General features: G+C 37.8%; 1 protein-coding gene and 1 non-coding gene across 5 annotated transcripts in view; both read right to left on the bottom strand.

Annotated features, from left to right (window-relative positions):
- Positions 1-4,502: 4,502 nt before the first annotated feature.
- The window catches only part of HAUS6 (HAUS augmin like complex subunit 6), a 50,183-nt gene continuing 35,018 nt past the window's right edge, over positions 4,503-19,667 (bottom strand). For 3 of the 4 annotated variants that reach the window (XM_034967215.3, XM_055092097.1, XM_034967216.2), the window contains 6 exons: positions 19,055-19,136; positions 12,488-12,554; positions 11,980-12,165; positions 9,066-9,201; positions 6,939-7,979; positions 4,503-5,376 (listed from right to left, as the gene is read on the bottom strand). In XM_034967215.3, coding sequence (XP_034823106.1) covers positions 5,318-5,376; positions 6,939-7,979; positions 9,066-9,201; positions 11,980-12,165; positions 12,488-12,554; positions 19,055-19,136 — 1,571 coding nt within the window. In that variant the 3' untranslated portion in view covers positions 4,503-5,317. The remainder of the gene's footprint in view (positions 5,377-6,938; positions 7,980-9,065; positions 9,202-11,979; positions 12,166-12,487; positions 12,555-19,054; positions 19,137-19,667) is intronic. The other variant, XM_063594467.1, reaches the window with a different exon arrangement.
- Positions 12,630-12,760, bottom strand: LOC112440898 (small Cajal body-specific RNA 8). Its single transcript, XR_003028889.1, has one exon. It is a non-coding gene; the product is annotated as a small Cajal body-specific RNA 8 (non-coding RNA).

Here is a 19,667-nt window from a genome sequence, read left to right as displayed (position 1 = left end):
CATGGCCTTATTTGAAATAACTTGAAAGTGCTTACTATGTAAATCTAAAAATTCTGACTGCCCACAAGTATTGCTTGACTGGCAAATTTGATTCTGTGAATTTAGCCCCCAGCACTTTAGTGACGTTTGGTAACAGCTGTAGAAGCGCTTATGCTATGGACTGAAGCTAGACCACCTGAGTTAGTATTCTGGTCCCTTCACTTACTAGCTCTGTGAACATGGGCAAATACTTAATTTCATTACACTTGTTTCCTCATTGGTAAAATGTGGGTCAGAATACTACTTTATAGCCAGGCGTGGTGGCTCACACCTGTAATTCCAGCACTTTGGAAGGCTGAAGTGGGAGGATCACCTGAGATCAGGAGTTCGAGACCAGCCTGGGCAATATAGAGACCCTCTCTCTACAAAAAAAAATTTTTTTTCATTAGCTAGTCATAGTGGTGCGTGCCTACAGTCCTAGCTACTTGGGAGGCTGAGGAGAGAGGATTGCTTGAGTCCAGGAGGTAGAGGCTGCAGTGAGGCATAATTGTGTCACTGCCCTCCAGTTTGGGTGACAAAGCAAGACCCTATCTCAAAAACAACAATAAAAAACCACTTGATAGGATGTTTAAAAGGATTAAATTCAACATGGTAAGTATTTAGGAATGGTGCCTAGCGCATAGCATACTCTGTTAACTACCATTACTACCTACTGAGCCATTCTTCCCCAAATTACTGGATATGAAACCTATTTGAATATTTGATCCCTTACTAAATGTCAGGTGTTCTTAAGCACTTGTGCATTTATCTTACTGAATCCTCACAACCTATGTGGTAGGTTACTTTGATCGCTATTTTAGCAGATGAGCAAACTATGATCTTATTAAGGTCATACAGCTAAACCCAGGCAATCTGACTACTGACTCTCCTAATCATTACACCCCATTACTTCCATTGAAAAGTTAACCATAAGAGTCATAGCTTTTTATTTATTTTTGGTTTGTTTGTTTGAGACGGAGTCTCGCTCTGTTGCCCAGGCTTGAGTGCAATTGCGCGATCTCACTGCAACCTCCGCCTCCCAGGTTCAAGCCATTCTCCTGCCTCAGCCTCCCAAGTAGCTGGGACTACAGGCATGTGCCACCACGCCCAGCTCATTTTTGGTATTTTTTAGTAGAGACGGGGTTTCACCACTTTGGCCAGGCTGGTCTGGAACTCCCGACCTCAAGTGATCCGCCCATCTCAGCCTCCCAAAGTGCCGGATTACAGCCATAAGCCACTGCACCCGGCAATTTTTTTTGTTCTTATAACTTGCACAGATCAGCACTGATGGGTCCTAGCTTTTTAAATGTAGATTATTCCTTCATATAATTCCAAATTTACATAGTGGGTAAGCTGAAGCCCAGGAAGCTAAGTGACCTCCTTCAAGGAATAGGGTTTCACTCATTTTGGGCAAGATCACTTTCCCATTTGTATTTCTCTAGAAATTGGATAATACTGAAACAGATTCTTAGATCACCTACTTTTAAGGAAGGATTCTGAGGTTCCTAATTTGGATTGGCAATGTGGTGTAGTAAAATGGACAAACAGATCTAAAATGTCCCATTCCACTTCCAGCAATAGCTGCCTTAAGGATTGTTTGAAAAGAAATCTAAGTATTTTAGAGCGAAGAGACCTGTGATGAACTCTAAGCCTTTCATTTTACACCCGAGGTGCTATCTTTGTATGGACAGTAAACCTAAGTGATAGGGCTTTAGAATTTCTAAGGCTTTATAAAATTATTTAATGTTTATTAAACCCTTTCTAGCAGCAGATGTGGATGACGCTACTCATGAAGAGTAAGAAGCTATTCAGGTGTAATTTATAAAAATTACCTAATTAGGGCCATTGGCAATACATTAGTTTAAAGACTCCAGATGTGAAAACTGACAGTATATATATAACCTTAAAAATTCATTTTAAAATACTATATACTGTAAATCTAGTAATTAAAATGGAAGTAACAAAATATGTTGACCTGAATCACTGAACCTCTCAAATTTGTTGATCAGGTTATTAATATAACTTTACATGTGATCATCTTATGATTTGCAGGGGCATAGTTCTTTTTGATATTACATAGGAAATTCCAGAGCCAGATAGTATATTTATTGAAAACAACAGTATTTAAAACATTTACAGAGAGTCCCATAGAGGATTCTCAAATATTTTAAACTTAGGATGCAGACTGCTATTCACAATGCATAAAGAAAAAGGTGATCTCTAGAGCAACTATGTATCTGCAACATAAAAGAAACATTTACTTCAATGCTTTTACATTGAGGAAAACGTCATTAAACGTATTTTAATTTTAGTACTCTCACAGTAGGAAGATAATAGTCTGCTTTTACACAGGTCTCCAGAATTCCTGTTTTTCCTTTAGATAAATTTGACTTCATAGTCAAGAGTCTCATGGTAAAGAAAAGGTATCAAAATACTCGTATTTTTGTTTTCAGTTCAATTTCCCCCAAATGTTAACTTCAGCTATTCTTTATTCCACTTGATGACATTTTTCATGTTTAGCAACATTACATGGTTGTCCTCTTTAAACATTTAAAATAATTAGAACATTTTAGCATTATCTCAGGTTTCAAGCTGATGTATGTCAGTTTATATCCCTTTGTATCTTACAAATAGTGAGTAAAACAAAGTACATTCTATATGTCTGATATTAATGTAATAAGAAATACACTTAGAGTAATAAATTAGCCCTCTTTACCATTTATTCCATGATATAGGAGGCAAACAAAACAATTCCAAAACTTAAATATTGATAAAGATGACACATGGCCTTGGGGTATATGTATGTGTATGAATACATACTCCCAACACACATTTACATAGGTGTATATGTATTTATGCATGTAGGTGTATATTGCTATAACTAGAAAGACCACATGCAACCATAAAAAATATATAATAAAATCAATTCATGGGATATTAAATGAATAAAAAGATATACCATAGGAGATTTCAGAGAAGGAGCAGGCACATGGATATAAAAAGCGTGGATTAAGACTTCAAGACGGAAGTGAGATTTTTTTCTGAGGCTTAAAAGAGAGCTGTAATTGTGGTAAACTAGTAGAGGAAAGCAAGGTATTCCTGCTTCAGGAAAATTGTATATCAAGACCTCTAAAGACCCATGCTCACTGAAGCATTTCAGTAAAAAAATGGGAGATTACAGCGGAAGGGGGAGTAGAGGAAATTCGTTACAGGGGAACTTACATGCCTTTAAATTTGAACTCTATTTTAGAATTAACAATGAACAATCAATGGAATTTTAGGCAAGAAAGTGACCCAATCAAAACAGTTCCTTAAGATCAAAAGGTAACTATGTAGGAGATATTGGATAGGGAAAAGGCTGAAGGCAAAAAGCTGCAATCACATTGGTTTAGGAGAAGAAAGTGACAGATCTGAGATACTTTTTGTTTATGGTACTGGCATATGAAGAACAGGAAAGAATGCCAAAAACTTTCAGCCCATCACACGTATAACTCAACAATGTGATTTTTACAAATCCAAAATGTCTACAGACATTCTGCTCTTTTGATTCTCAGTAATTAAGGGTTTCTCAGACTTGGGTGGCCAACTTCAGCTTCCCTATCAGATAGTTACCAATCTCTACCCAAGTATATATGCAACAACGTACCTGCTTCTTAAAAGTACCACAGGGTTAAATGTGAATCTCTATTTCCTAGCAGCAGTTCTCAAACTCTTTCTCGAGCTTAAGAATTACCAAGGAAGCACATTTAAAATATAATTAAATGAAATAATACACATTAAGTGTCTAGCAGTGGCTTTGGCACTTCTGCAGATGCTGATAAGACAGCATCACATGCTAAGTTAAGATTTTCAGATACTGAGTTTTCTTAAAGCAGACTAAAGGTTTCCCCATAGACCTGCATAGTCCCTGATTTGTTTTATTAACTAATAAAAGAAAACAGCAACTTAGGAGAAGATTTTTTCTTTCTCCTTTTCCATTGCAAAGAAGAACATGTGCTTTCTTTTGTCTTTTCTCACAAAAAGATGGGTCTTCACACTGGGACAGGACAACCAACTTAGAGAAAGGCAGCCCAAGATAAATGAAAAGAAATAACTATTAAGCCATCTACTTCCATAAATTTCCCCTCCACCTTCTTTCCTTGCCAGTTTTTTGGGGGCTAGTGGACAAGATTTTGATGGTAGTGAGATGGGGTCTACAAAGGGTATTGTAGGTACTATCACCCTTCCATTGCCTGTTCCATTCCTCCTGGTTCACAGAGGGCAATAGTATGTGTTCACTTGGATGCTAGACACAAGTCTTTTTCCAGGCAGGGCACCTGAAGGAGTGAGGCAGGAGACTGCAAGTGTGACAAGTTATTTAACCCCAAGTTCAGTTTTCTCAAGTTACTGTGAGGCTATTCTGTAGGGACTGGGGGATTTTGATGGTTGTTCCTTGTTCCTTTCCCCCAACAGGGAGTACCTCACAAAAAAACCCAACAACAAAACAGACTAATGAAAATTTTAATTTATATTTTTGTTAAAATATAAAAGTAGCATTAAATTATCAAAGTCTAAATTAGACTAAATATAAATGTTATACAACCCACTGAATGGATTTATAGTTTGACAGTGTTCCTTGCAAGTGTCTACTCATCTTCCATCTTTTTCCTTTTTTTAAATCATTCTGCTCCAGTCTTCACTTAATCATCACATGCACTTTATTCCATCAAACATCACTTCTCAGGATCATTCTACTTGAAGAGTCATTAAGCCTGTTTAGAGCTTTTCCAGTCTTAAAATTTGTCATCTTGACTACACATCCCAAGGTACTACTTTTCTCACTTTTTCTGGTTAGCCAGAATGTTCCATTAAGAAACAATAAAAGCTGTATAGTTCTCTAAGATGAAAGATTAGTATATTCAATGGCTATTATATTAACCACTTAGTGAACATACAACAAAAACTATTTATCCTTATATTAATTGACTGAAGTTATAACATAAGAAATAAGTTACACTACTACTTTGTCATTCACTTAATGCTTACAAGATTACTCAAGAAATCAAAATGGCTTCCCATTGCTTGACGTTTGTTTTCCAAATACTTCACATTTCAATCTCATATACCTACAAAGAGAAAAAATCCAAACATACTTTCCTTACCTAAAAATATTAAAGAAGGCTAAAAGGCATTAGGAATTTTTTTAAACCTTGAAAAACAGTGTTACACTTCCAACATGTATTTAAGTTGTAATTCAGTTTCTATCCTGTGGCATAGCTTCAATTTAAGTGCATCATAGTTATATTAAATGGGTACGTCTTCATCTTGTCAAGTCAGACGGTGGTTCTTTTGCATCAAGGCTCTTATTCAAAATGTCTTCTGCAAATTGATTTAAAAAAAGTATAAGCAAACATTACAAAGAAAAATAAACAGAACAGATTCCAAGCAATAGCAAATTTTAGTCAATACAAAAAAGGTTCATAGCTTTGCAAATACTTGATTATGATAAAATTATTATTATTCTCATCAAAGTACCCTCTTTCTCCAGAGATCAATACATTCCTCCCAGAGTACTTTTTTTTTTTTTTCTTTTTTCTGCGACAGGGTCTTGCTCTGTCACCCAGGCTGGAGTGCAGTGGCACGATCGCAGCTCACTTCAGCCTCAAACTCCCAGGCCCAAGCAATCCTCCCACCTCAGCCTCCTGTGTACCTGGGATCACAGGCATGCGCCAACATGCCCAGCTAATTGTTTAATTTTTTGTAGAGACATAGTCTCCCTGTGTTGCTGAGGCTAGTCTCGAACTCCTGGGTTCAAGTGATCCTCCCATCTTGGACTCCCAAAGTGCTGGGATTGCAGGTGTGAGCCACTGTGCCCAGCCAAATACTTTTCAATATGGCAGTGTATAACTATTATAGGCAAATCAGAGTATGTAATGAATCTGTATCACCAGATCCTTCTCTCTCTTAATGAGCTACAAGAGCAATTTTTTTAACCTTTTATGAGGAAAACATTCAAACATACAAAAGTGAAGAGAACTGTGATTAACTCAATATATCCATCACCTAGCTTCAATAATTATTAATACTAACTGTTATGAACTGAATACCCCCAAAAACATATGTTGAAGTTCTAACCCCAGTACCTCAGAATGTGACCTTATTTGGAAATATGGTCATTACAGATATAATTAGCTAAGTAAGATGAGGTCATATTGGAGTAGGGTGACCCATTAATTAGCTAATATGACTGTGTCCTTATAAGACAATACACACACAAGGGAAGAATACCATGTGACAATGGAAGCAAAGATTAGAATTACACTGCCACAAGCCAAGGAATGCCTGGTGCTACCAGAGGCTAGAAGAGGCAAAGAAGGATCCTCTTCTAGTGGCTTCAGAGGGAACATGGCCCTGTCAACACCTTGATTTTGGACATCTAGCCTCTAGAACTTACTGTCTCCAGAGACAATAAATTTCTGCTGTTCTAAGCCACCCACTTGATGGTGCTTTGTTATGGCAGCCCTAGGAAACTAATACACTGACCTGGCTTCTTTTATTTCTACACCCCACCCCCAGATATTACACCATTATAGTGATGATATTTAAAATTGGGTTTCTCAAGTGTTTAAAAACCACCTTCCACTGGGCAAGATTTTGATGACATTTACTTTTCAGTCATTTGTATTATAAAACCTGTAAGCTTCAGACTGGGGGGGCTTTTTTTTCCCACCCCTGTCTCAAATCAATTGTAACTATATATATACATAAACAGAGATTCTGAAAGGACCTTTCCAGTGAGGGATCATTCCCCTCATCCTAAATGAAGGAAGAGGGAGCACATTAACAATAAAGGTCATGCAGCATTCTTTGTGTAATGGTTTTATCAAAAGTTGAGAGAAAACTTCAACAGGTGAATATGCATAGGTCTATTTAAACCTTACCCTTTAAATTAGGTAGTTCTCCAAGACTACATGCTACTGTGGTTCTCAATCTTTGTTCCACTGGAGAAAACTTAATTAGTGGTGAAAGAGACCGTTTTCTTTCACCGATGGACATGCGTAAAGATGGCTTTATATGCTCAGTATGCAAATCACGGGTGTCCAAAAAGTTAAGCGTATCATCTGTTTGTACATTTTGGGGAGTAGGGCTCAATTCTGGTTTGTGTCTTTCGGGTGTTTGGGAATTCGAGAGGTAAGATTCTTCCCTTTTCTTGGAAAGAGATTTCTTCAGAGCCTCGTATCTACTGCGAAGAGCCTGTAAATTAAAGTCTGATTCTGGAGTAGTCTGTCTCCCTCCCACAACATCTTCTAGAAGAGTGCCACCATGCATAGGACTATTTGGCTCCAGTTTAAAATTGGCCTCTGAACTACTGGAACTATTAAAACTTAGGTGACCAACTTCTTCCGGAAGAGTTTCGTGTAATATGCCAAAATCATTATCTTTAAAACTCTTAGAACTAATTCCACTTGATATCTGAAAAGAATTCCACAACATAGTTTTATTTGTGGAAGGTTTGTTACAAGAAACTTCTAAGTGGTCCAATATTTTCATAAACTCCTCTTCACTGCCACCCATCGCATCTATCCTATTGCCGACAGCAGGGGAGAATGTCTCCATTCGACTAGTTTCTGAAAGCTTGGTGAAGGCTAAACATTCCAAGTCTTGCGTGCAAATTACTTTCTTATTTAAGAAATCTGACTGATTTTGTGTTGGTGGTTCATCTATGTGACTGGTGAGCACATGTTTCTGAGGCACACACTCGCAATCTGAAATAACTTTCTCTTCAGTCGAATGAGACTGGCCAAAATCTGATACAGTGGTTTCTAAGAGAAAATCAGCCATGCTAAATTCTCTTTGATTGTGCAACACAGGTAATGATTCTGGCAGTACTTCTCTATGTTCAGCATCCACTTGAATTGGTTCTTTCGTTCTGTTTTCTTCCATTTCAATAGCTTTTCTCCATGAGCTCCTAATTTCAGTTACTAATTAAAGGGGAGAAAAACACAGTTTACTAACATTCCCAAACATAGAGCATGCAATGAATCATTTTATTTCTAACACTGAAGATAAAGCTCCTGACTCAGTACGTGTTCCATAAATGTACTGGTTGGATGATAAGCCTCCACAATATAACAAATCCCAACATCGAAGAACCCCATCTCCAACTGCTCGCACAAATAAACACATAAAAAGACAGCTGTTCCTGAAATATGCATCCAATTTTACACAGCACATATGAATTACATGTATTAAAAAGACCTTTTCTTGTCCATCTAAGCCACAGTTTGGCAAACATTTTCTATAAGGGCCAGATGGCAATATTTTAGGCTTTGCAGGCCATCCATTCTGTCAACTACTTAACTCTGCCATGATAGCATGAAAGTAGCCATAAACAATGTCAACAAATGAATATGCTTATGTTCAATACAATTTTCTACACAAAAACACACAAGGTGGGGCCAAATTTGGTTCATAGGCTATAGTTTGCTGAGCTAGGCTGTGGCTCAGTTCAAACTGAATTAAATCAGCAGCAAAACAGAAATTATTTAATTACTCAACCAAGATGATGTGCCTACCTAAGGACACCAATATCAGAACTTTGCCTACACAAACTACAGGTTATAGGAAAAAAGGTATTGGGCAGTTTGACTCATTTGGGAGGGGTAAAGACCTCCGCACACATGGTTTATGGCTGATGCTTCTGGTTGATGACTGGCAGAACATAGCCTATGTACTCTATAAATATGTAGATCACAGGTCAGACCAGGAGGCAAGAGATTTTTTTTTTTTAATGCTCAAATAAGATCTTTCTAGATAAAAGCAAAGTATAACAACAAAGACAAAATTGTACATTATCAAAATTTTATATCTCTGTATATTGAGTACACTGAAGGCACAAAATACTGCTAAAAGACTGTTATGTGAGAATGCCCACACTTAGTACGTCAATTACAACAGCATAAATAAACAGCCTTTGGCAACTAAGCTAAAAAGATCTGTCAGGCCATGGTTCTAACAGTGGTTATGTCGATGAAAGAAAAAAGTAACAGAAAGCATTATTAACTTACTCAAGTTTTCTGGAGTACGGGGAATCTGATTCCTTGTTAAGAAGGGGTTAGAACCCAGAGAGTCAATTAGTTCCTCTAATTTTATTTCTTTTCCTTCAGAGAGCTGTGGTGAATCAGATAAAACTGCTCTGGCAACCTAAAACAGAAAAGAAAAAGTAAAGCAAAGATTACCAAGCCCATTGGTAGAATGCAACAAAACCCCTGATAAGGATAATAAGCACTTCACAGTCAGCAGCCCCTCCCATTGCAGACAACACAAAAATAAGCAACAAAGAAGTTCCCAAACAACTCTGTATAGACCATCCAGGTACAATCCTGTAAAGTGAAATGAAACACTAAAGTATTTCCTCATCTTAAATGGATAGCCCATTATAAAGGAGAGAATAGATAAGAATCTTTATGCTGGGAAGATTTAGAGGCAGTTCCGGTTGTGCAGTGACCTAAGCTGCTGTCTGCCACAACTGTGAGCTTGACAGCTCTGTATTCACTAAAATGACTAGTTTTAAAGGAAGCAGACTCTTCTCAATTATAATCAATTTGGACAGTGACATCTCTATTAAGAAACAGAATCATTCTGACAACATACCTCTTCACCAGAAACCTATTATCAGATCTTCATTACTGAAAAAAGCATATGTACATTCTAAAACTAAAAAAGTATCCAATATCAAAATAGTGCTATTAAATATCAATAAAACCGAAAAAGAAAAAACATGCAAATTAAAAACTCTGCCCCCAACATCACTAAAAAATAAACTTCTTGAAGCCATAATTAAATTGACCCAAGAGGCCGGGCATGGTGGCTCACGCCTGTAATCCCAGCACTTTGGGAGGCCGAGACGGGCGGATCACTTCAGGTCAGGAGTTCAAGACCAGCCTGACCAACAACATGGAGAAACCCCATCTCTACTAAAAATACAAAATTAGCTGGGCATGGTGGCGCATGCCTCTAATTCCAGCTACTCGGTAGGCTGCAGCAGGAGAATCGCTTGAACCCGGGAGGCGGAGGCTGCGGTGAGCCAAGATCGTGCCATTGCACCCCAGCCTGGGCAACAAGTGCAAAACTCCGTCTCAAAAAAATAACATAAATAAAATTTAAAAATACAAATAAAATTGGCCCATGGAAAAAAAGGGCTTCTCCCTCAAGAAAACAGAGTGCTTCTGGGAATTAAAACACTAAATATCCCCTATCATAAACACTCTAAAGAAAATTAATTTTACTTTCAGAGCTTCATGAAATTTTAAGACTTTCCTCTTCCATCTGATCCCATTGCTAATATAAATTCTTTTAATCAGAAAATGTGTTTTTCCTTTCAAAATTAGGAAAGTAAAAAATACTAACTATCTTTACTTTAGTGTAGAGTCAACGAAGAGAAACAATAGAACTTTAGAGATTTAAAAGTACTTAGGGACCATGAAACTAGACCTCATGTTACAAACAAGAAAAATAACTGACATCCAGTCAGGCATGGTGGCTCATGCCTGTAATCCCAGCACTTTGGGAGGCCAAAGCTAGAAGATCACTTCAGGCTACGGGTTCGAGACCAGCCTGGGCAAAAGAGTGAGTCCCCAACTCTACAAAAAATAAAAAACTTAGCCAGGCAAAGTGGTGCACGCCTATAGTCGTAGCTGTTTGGAAGGCTGAGGTGGAAGGATCCCTTGAGCTCAGAAGTTCGAAGTTACAGTGAGCTATAATTACACAACTGCACTCCAGCTTGGGTGACAGAACAAGACCCTGTCTTAAAAGAAAAAAGAAAAGTGTCTGACATCCAGTTCTCTTATTTGGACAATGCTCATTTAGTTTGATCAGGAATGCAATAAAGGAGGGAACTCTAATACCTGAATTAATATCTGCTAAACCAAATTTTTCTTTCAGTGTCTCAGGAATAAAAAGTAACACTGATTTTCTGGCTGCTTAACCAAATTCAAGCAATGCTAAAGCATGTTGTGGAAAACATGTATTAAAAATAACATTAGCAAATAACTTCAGAATTTAACTTGAGTGAAATGAGTTCTGTAATGCTGAGCAATGGTAGTATTGTGTGGTCACTTACCAGTGAAAAGCAGAATAGTGTTAAGGGAGGGGGCTGGTTAGGAAAATCAAGTTCATGAACAACAATGCATCTAATCACTTCTGAAATATTTTAGACAGCAAAAAGAACAAAACCTACGCTCAGTGATAGTGATATGATATTGCAGTGTGTTCTAATATTCAAAAAAAAGAGGAAACTCAGCTAAGCAACAAACAACACTGACAAAGTATTTTAATATAGTATAAACACTGGGTACATTTATCTAACCATGTAATGGTTAATCTCCAAAATTTCTCAAATGTATCATTTGTATACTTTCAGGTAATGTTTAAAGAATAGGAAGTGGGTTCTAAACCACAGATGTAATATTAGCTAAATAAGTTTATATTAAATCTATTCTCACTTTTGAGGAAGACCAATTTTGCTTTAACCATAATTTTTATTATCTGTAGCCTTCTTTATCCCATATTACTCGAGGTAATCAATAATTAACAGTATTTCGCTTAGGATCCCAACACCATTGAGAAAATATTTGTTTTTGATTTTGTTTTTTGAAACAGGGTCTCAGTCTGTCACTCAGGCTGGAGTGCAGTGATGCAAACACAGCTCACTGCAGCCTCAGTCTCCTGGGCTTTAAGTGATCCTCCACCTCAGCCTCACCAGTAAGTAGCTGGGACTTCAGAGACATGCCCCCATGCTCAACTGTTTTTTTAATTTTTTTGTAGAGATGGGTTTCGCCATGTTGCCCATGCCGGTCTCGAATTTCTGGGCTCAAGTGTTCCTCTTGCCGAAACCTCCCCAAGTGCTGGGATTACAGGCATGGGCCACTGTGCCCATCCAATAACTGATATTTAAGTATACTCATTACAGTCTTTTCTCACCTCTTCTACCAGATGATCTTGCTCTTTTTGAAATGGATCACTTTTTTTAGCTGGCAAAGACCCTCCAAATGCACTACTCTCTGTATTCTTTGCAACATCTGATAATGGAGAATCTTCCACTTCAAATTCTGGTATTTTCTTAGAAATTGCTTCGTTTTTTTCTTTGGGAGTTCCCATCTTTGTGTCCTGAAGAAGACAGATATGTAATGTTAAACCCTTAATAATCATGGCTGATCCTGAAGCTGTCTTCATTAGCAGTTCACTGGTTATCATGAACCTATAAAAGGTTGTTAATACTATTGTGAAATTGTATGTCACTGGCAGAATTAACTAATTCCAATATTCCCACTTAGCAATAAGGAATATATAAGTAGATATGGTACAAAATATACAAATAGTAGAAAATGTGAAATTAGAAATTAAATTTAACTGTGGTATCAACAAAAATAAATAATATTTTATAATTTAGTATGGTCCAGAATTAATTGAGACTTATTTTAAAATATACCTTTTCAAGTAGTGTAACACTGTTTCTATCTGATGATGAAACTGACTGCGACAAGAAAGAGGCAGGGCTAAAAGGAAAAAAGACAACAAATCCAAGTTATAAGGAGAAAAGAATTCCATTCCCTTTACGAGTCTATTCTAAAATCTGTCTGCCCCGTATCTGTCCGTTACGATTTCACTCAATTCGTCCCGGTCATCAAAAGGCAGTTTATTCTAGGGAGGCATGGTGACAAGTAGAGCAGTAATTCAGCCCAATTTGTGTATCAGCCTCCCAATTATGAAGACTTTACTTACCACATACTGAGTCAACAATATTTTGATTTGAAAGAGTTAAGTGACTTAATGAATACTCCACAACTTGAACACAGGTTAAAAACAGATTCAATTAACTAGAACTGCATTATTACAATGTCACAGGGTCCAAATCACAGTTTCTTTGTAGCAGATCCTTTATTTTATTTATTTATTTATTTTTGAGACGGAGTTTCGCTCTTGTTGCCCAGGCTGGAGTGCAATGGCGCGATCTTGGCTCACCACGACCTCCGCCTCCCAGATTCAAGCGATTCTCCTGCCTCAGCCTCCTGAGTAGCTGGAATTACAGGCATGCGCCACAACACCTGACTTTTTAGTAGAGATGGGCTTTCTCCATGTGAGTCAGGCTGGTCTCAAACTCCCGACCTCAGGTGATCCGCCCACCTTGGCCTCCCAAAATCCTAGGATTACAGGTGTGAGCCACCACACCTGGCCCAGCAGACTTATTTTTAAGATTCTCTTGATACTTCATATCCAAAATCAATTTCTCATATGCTAAATTTTACTCTATAGCAAACATGTTACAGTTTCACAGTAATGTCATAAGGTCAGAGTTTTAGTTTGCCATATTCTGTTGTATTTGTTAATCTTTTGTATTCCCTTGCCCTTTTGGATAAATATTAAAATTTATGCAGCTTTTCATGCTAATTATAAAATGTTATTAAATTCTAAAATCTTCAAAGAAATGGTAACTTTTTTACTTTGGTCTTAAAAACCTTTAAAAGTTAAAAGCCTAAAGCTTTTCTACTCTAGTTACTATAAGACAGGATTATCAAGACCACTTTCAACAGCATGCATGTTGGTACTTTCCTTTCTTCTTATAACTAGAAGTACAAAATTAATAGCACTGCAAATATTTTATATCATAGTAAATGTAATTTTCAAACTTTTTCAAATATGCACTCTTATAGTCTTTGCCTATGTTCCAAACATAATTCAAAATCACTGCAATCACTCAAGCTTCAACGTAGCATTGACAAAATATAATCCAGATATCAAAGGCAAAGGATTGATCATCTACTAGATTTTGAGGGAAACTTAACATTAAAATTATCAAAAAGCCCCCTGAAACAGAGCCAGCAATCTATGGACCAATGCCACTAAGGTGCCACCACCACAAGAAGGTAAGGACAAAGGCTATGTCTTTCCCTAAGGCTATTCCCAGAGGCTAACACAGTGGTTGGTAGTGCAATACATACATGTTAACTATTTGATGGACTGATGGAATCGATGAGTAAATGCCACTTGAGAATGGGGTTCTATAGGTGACAAGTGTTTCCATTTGAATGATTCTTGTGGAACCTTATAGCAGAGAACAATGGAAACATTCTGTACCCTCCCCTCTCTCATTTCTGAACTGGCAACATGCTATTAAACCTGCTAACATCATAATCTAAGACAAGTTTAAAGCAACCCTGGCTCAGTCTTTATACTTCGTCCATTTGCCATGCCAAGATTGAGGCCCATGAAATCCTAGCACTGTAACAAAACAGAAGAAAGGATGGTGATCCCCTTGTGGAAATTTATCCTAAGGGAAGAACAGAGAGAAAAAAGAGGAACACACTTTTTATAGTAGTAAAAAATAAAATTGAGAGAAAATTCAAGTCTAAAAATAAATGCAGTGTTACAAAGCTATTATCAATGAAAATTGGTTAATATGTTATTTAAACACACAGCCAAAAAAAATCACAACCGTTTATACTATGTTAATGTTTTAAAATTTTGGGCTGGGCACAGTGGCTCACGCCTGTAATCCCACCACTTTGGGAGGCTGAGGCAAGCGGATCACCTGAGGTCAGGAGTTGAAGACCAGCCTCGCCAACATGGTGAAACCCCATATCTACTAAAAATACAAAAATTAGCCAGGTGTGGTCATGGGCGCCTGTAATCCCAGCTACTCGGGAGGCTGAAGCAAGAGAATCGCTTGAACCCAGGAGGCGGCAGTTGCAGTGAGCCGAGATCGTGCCATTGCACTCCAGCCTGGGCAACAGGAGCGAAACTCCGCCTCAAAAATAAATTAATGAATAAAATTTTGTACTTTAGAATTCTGCATTTTAAAATTTGTATTTAGATTGTATCCATCCTTTGATCACAGCCAAAAAAAATTTTTTTTTTTTTTTTTGAGACAGACTCTCACTCTGTTGCCCACACTGGAGTGCAGTGGCGGGATCCTGGCTCACTGCAACCTCCGCCTCCTGGGTTCAAGCACTTCTCCTGCCCCAGCCTCCTGAGGAGCTGGAATTACAGGTGCCGACCACCACACCTGGCTAATTTTTGTAGTTTTAGTAGGGACAGGGTTTCACCATGTTGGCCAGGCTGTTCTCAAACTCCTGACCTCAGATGATCTGCCTGCCTCAGCATCCCAAAGTGCTGGGATTACAGGCATGAGCCACCACGCCCAGCTAGAGCTAAATTTATATATCGTGGTATACAAAGCCTAGATAAGAACTTGGCGGGGGCGGGGGGGGGAGTTACAAGTGATTCCTTAAAAACTTTAACCAATTATTTCTCATTTTTATTTGTTGCTGTTGTCATACCAATAATTAGGAGAAAAATAAAAATAGAAACTATAAAAAGAGAAAGATATGAGACTAGAATTCAATTTCTAACACAAATGACATTTAGCTGGCACGTATGCAAGATCATACTGCCCTCCTTATCTTTGAAATGTGGTATAGGAGAAAACATAGAAGTTAGATGTCTAGAACAACAGCATCATTACCGTTAGAAATATCATGGAACTCCCCCACACACACACAAACACAAAAAGCCATTGCAAAGAATGCTAATGCTCACAGTGTACAGCAAAGGCATCACCAATTGCTGAATTCTGGTTTTAAGTATAATGCAGCCTCTCGCTCTGATCAGAACCAGAAATGGAAGCCAGGCAAGGTGGCTCACGTCTGAAACCCTAGCATTTTGGGAGGTCGGGGTGGGAGGATCACCTGAGCTCAGAAGTTTGAGACCAGCCTGGGCAACATAGTGAGACCTCATCTCTACAAAAAAAAATTTAATTAGCTGGGTGTGGAGGTGCATGCCTGCACTCCTAGCTACTTGGGTAGCTGAGATGGGAGGATCACTTGAGCCCAGGAGATCAAGGCTGCAGTGAGCTATGATTGCACCACTGCACTCCTGCCTGGGTAGCAGAGCAAGTCCCTTCTCAAAAAAAAAAAAAAGCCAGCAATGAGATTTATGGAAAAGACTACATATCTTTTGGTATCCATGAATGACAACTGCATGTGATAGGGCTGATAACACTCTCTAAAAACTACATTCTTTCCATGCTTTTTTAGTTGAATAGTTATATTGATCATATCCACATATGAATTTCCCAGTTAACTACATTATTACTGATAAAAGATGATGTATTGCAGATAAAATAGTGTAATTGCTGAACTACATGCAAAAAAGGTATTATTTTCTTTCATTAAGTACAGTCCACCTATGTTACATATTACTGATGGAACATGTAACTACATATACCTTTAACAGTGAAGAATTCTGAGCAGACTACTTCCACGTCCCAGAAACTTAGCTTTTCACAGGCCTTCTGTTTTATTCCGATATCTAGCAATGATAATCTTTCATATCCCATTAACCATTTATCCCTCACCACCAGGCCTTCCCCTACCTCCCTTCAGTATTTCAAATCTATAATTAAAATAATCAGAATATAACTAAAAGATTCAGGAGCTTAGAAGAAGACTGATGTGGAAATCAAAGTATATCTAATAGACCTTCTTTTTCCTACATTAAGAGTTTCCATTTGAACTAAATTCTTAGGGGTTGAGTTTCTGGCTCTTATAAAATTCTGATAGTATCTTGGTACAAAATTCTTCAAAAAGAATTTTGTTTTTCTTTTTCAGATAGAGTTTCACTCTTGTTGTCCAGGCTGGAGTGCAATGGTGCAACCTCGGCTCACCGCAACCTCCGCCACCTGGGTTCAAGCAATTCTCCTGTCTCAGCCTCCCAAGTAAGTAGTTGGGATTATAGGCATGCGCCACCACACCCGGCTAATTTTTTGTATTTTAAGTAGAGACGGGGTTTCACCATGTTGGTCAGGCTAGTCTCGAACTCCTGACCTCAGGTGAGCCACCCACCTCAGCCTCCTAAAGTGCTGGGATTACAGGCATGAGCCACCGCACCTGGCCCCCCCAAAAAAAGTTATCTTGAGGTTTAATGGGGTTCATGAATAAAATCTGCTATATGTATTAATCTAGTATCCCTATCAATCTTTAGTCCAGCAAAACACCTTAATCAAAATATTTAGTTTGCTCTCTCAAGGGAAGACAAATCGAAAACATAACTGAGTTTGGGAAGCACCAACCATACCCTCCCCTAGCCTGCCATAAAAAGAATTGTGATATGAGTGTAAAATGGGTAGGCCAGTAACTTTACTATCTCTTAACACCAGGTCCTCAGAGAAGATTTCATTATTTTTCTTTAGGCACTCAAAAAATTAACATCAAATCCAGATAGACTAAAATATGGTTCTTCCACAACTAGTCCTGACTGCCTGTGAACTAGATTACTGCAGAACCAATTACCAATAACTCAATTTTACAAAAAAAGTTTTAACTCTGGTTAGTGTTACAGCTTATTAACTTACTAAGATGGTATAGAATGATGAGTGCTTCATTTAAAATTTAGGATTTTCTTTTATAATTTTCCTAAGTATTTTATTTTCATCTGTCCCTCATCTACTTGGGGAAGTTGTAATGAAAGACACCTATTTAGGTTAAAAAACAATTAAAAAAAAAAAAACTAATAAAGGAAAGTTTCGTGTTTGATTGCTACTTAATAATGTTTAATTTCAATGAAGAACTAATATGTTCCCCAATCGGATTACAAACATTTAGTTCACAGATTTTTTGCTCATATAATCTGTAATTAGTCCAAAATGGGATAATAGAGAAAAAAAAAGGCAATAAAGAAAATAGGAATATTACTGGAGGAAGTTAGAACAAAATCCAGTTTTTTCATATGTTAAATCTGGTGGTTATAGTAAATCAGAAGTTGTCCAATTTTTTTTTAAGCATGGAACTCTTCTTATCGAATAGTTTACCAAACACCACAATATATAACATATATAAAAGAGCAAGTTGCCCAAGGCTAAAGTGGGAAAAGGCTGGACCAGCCACGGGTTATGTTAGATTCATCCACAGCACCAAATGGCACTATAGGATGTAGTCTGAAAACTATCTGGACAAGATGATCTCAAAGGCCCCCAAACACTTGAACTTAGTTTCAAAAAAGTTCACATACATAAAAAGGCAAAAACTCTCAAATTTGCATTAGATAATTTCCAAATAATCCCCATGAAACTCAATATTTAGATAAAGAATAGAAGAGGAAAAAATGCCCATGTATCATAAATGTTGGATCTTTTCTGAAAATGTGGGTCTATGGTAGAAAAATATTGTCCAGTTAAAAGGGCAAAATTGGCTGGGCGCGGTGGCTCACATCTGTAATCACAGCACTTTGGGAGGCCAAGGCGGGTAGATCACCTGAGATCAGGAGTTCGAGACCAGCCTGGCCAACATGGTGAAACCTCATCTCTACTAAAAATACAAAAATTACCCAAGTGTGGTGGCAGGCGCCTGTAATGCCAGCTACTTAGGAGGTAGCCTGAACCCAGGAGGGGAACTATTTGAACCCAGGAGGCGGGGATGTTGCAGTGAGCCAAAATCGCGCCATTGCACTCCAGCCTAGGAAACAAGAGCAAGACTCCATTTCAAAAAAAAAAAAAAAGGCAAAATTATGCACTATCCCAGAGTAAATAAGATTGGAAACTGGTTTAAGATGGGAATAAAATTAATATAGAAAAAAATCAATATAAAAATCAAATTTGGGTCAGGCACAGGGGGTTATGACCATAATCCCAGCACTTTGGGAGGCCCAGGCAGGAGGATCACTTGAGGCCAAGAGTTAAAGACTAGCCTCTGCAACCTAGAAAGACCACACCTTTTGTTTTTCCTTTCAGTACAGACAGGGTCTTGCTATGCCTGGACTGGTCTAGAACTCCTGGGCTCAAGCGATCTTCCCACCTCAGCCTCCCAAAGTGCTAGGATTACAGGAGTGAGCCACTACATCCAGTGATTGGTGCGTTTTTACAATCCTCTTGTAATACAGAAAAGTTCTCCAACTCCCCAACAGACCCAGAAGTCCAGTTGGCTTCACCTCTCAGTTCCATCTCTATTTTTTATAAAATAAGAGTTTTTTAATGTTTAACAAAAGAAAATCAAATTTGTTTTACCTGTTGGCTAGATCATGTAGCGCTCCCAAGGTATCACTGTCTCCTCTGCAACCATTTTCTTGGTTATGTTGCTTATGTGCATCTAAAGAAATTTAAAAATTGGTTACTCTTTAATTATGTTTGTACATTCTAACATTCAAGGATTCCTTGAAATTCGAGAACAACTTGTAAACAGAAGAAAACAGAAAAACCAAAATATGAACACTAATAGGAAAACATAATTATTCAATTGATAAGTATAAAGTGATGAGCAGAAAAGTAATAGAGAATATCTAGCTTTTATAAAAGAAATGATGGCTAATACTAAAACAAGTTACTCAAAGACTAAGAATCCATAATTCCCCAGTGTTATATGCTTCATGTTTACATACACAGATCATGAGATTATCACAAAAGCCAGCAAGGCCAAAAAGTTACAGTCTTAGCATATTTCAGTGCACATTTATGGTATCAGTCAACCTATATATTTATTCTTCAACCTATGACTGAATAACTACATGCTACTACCATACCAACAATGGAAGAAAGAAATGAAAGATGGAAATGTTGCCTCCGAAGAGTCAGTCTAGGAAAGGATAGTGATGAGTCAAGTGTTATGTTATACTTCTAAAGT

This window comes from Pan paniscus, chromosome 11 (assembly GCF_029289425.2).
Source record: "Pan paniscus chromosome 11, NHGRI_mPanPan1-v2.0_pri, whole genome shotgun sequence".
Lineage (NCBI taxonomy): Eukaryota > Metazoa > Chordata > Mammalia > Primates > Hominidae > Pan > Pan paniscus.
This window is presented reverse-complemented; position numbering and strand designations above follow the sequence as displayed.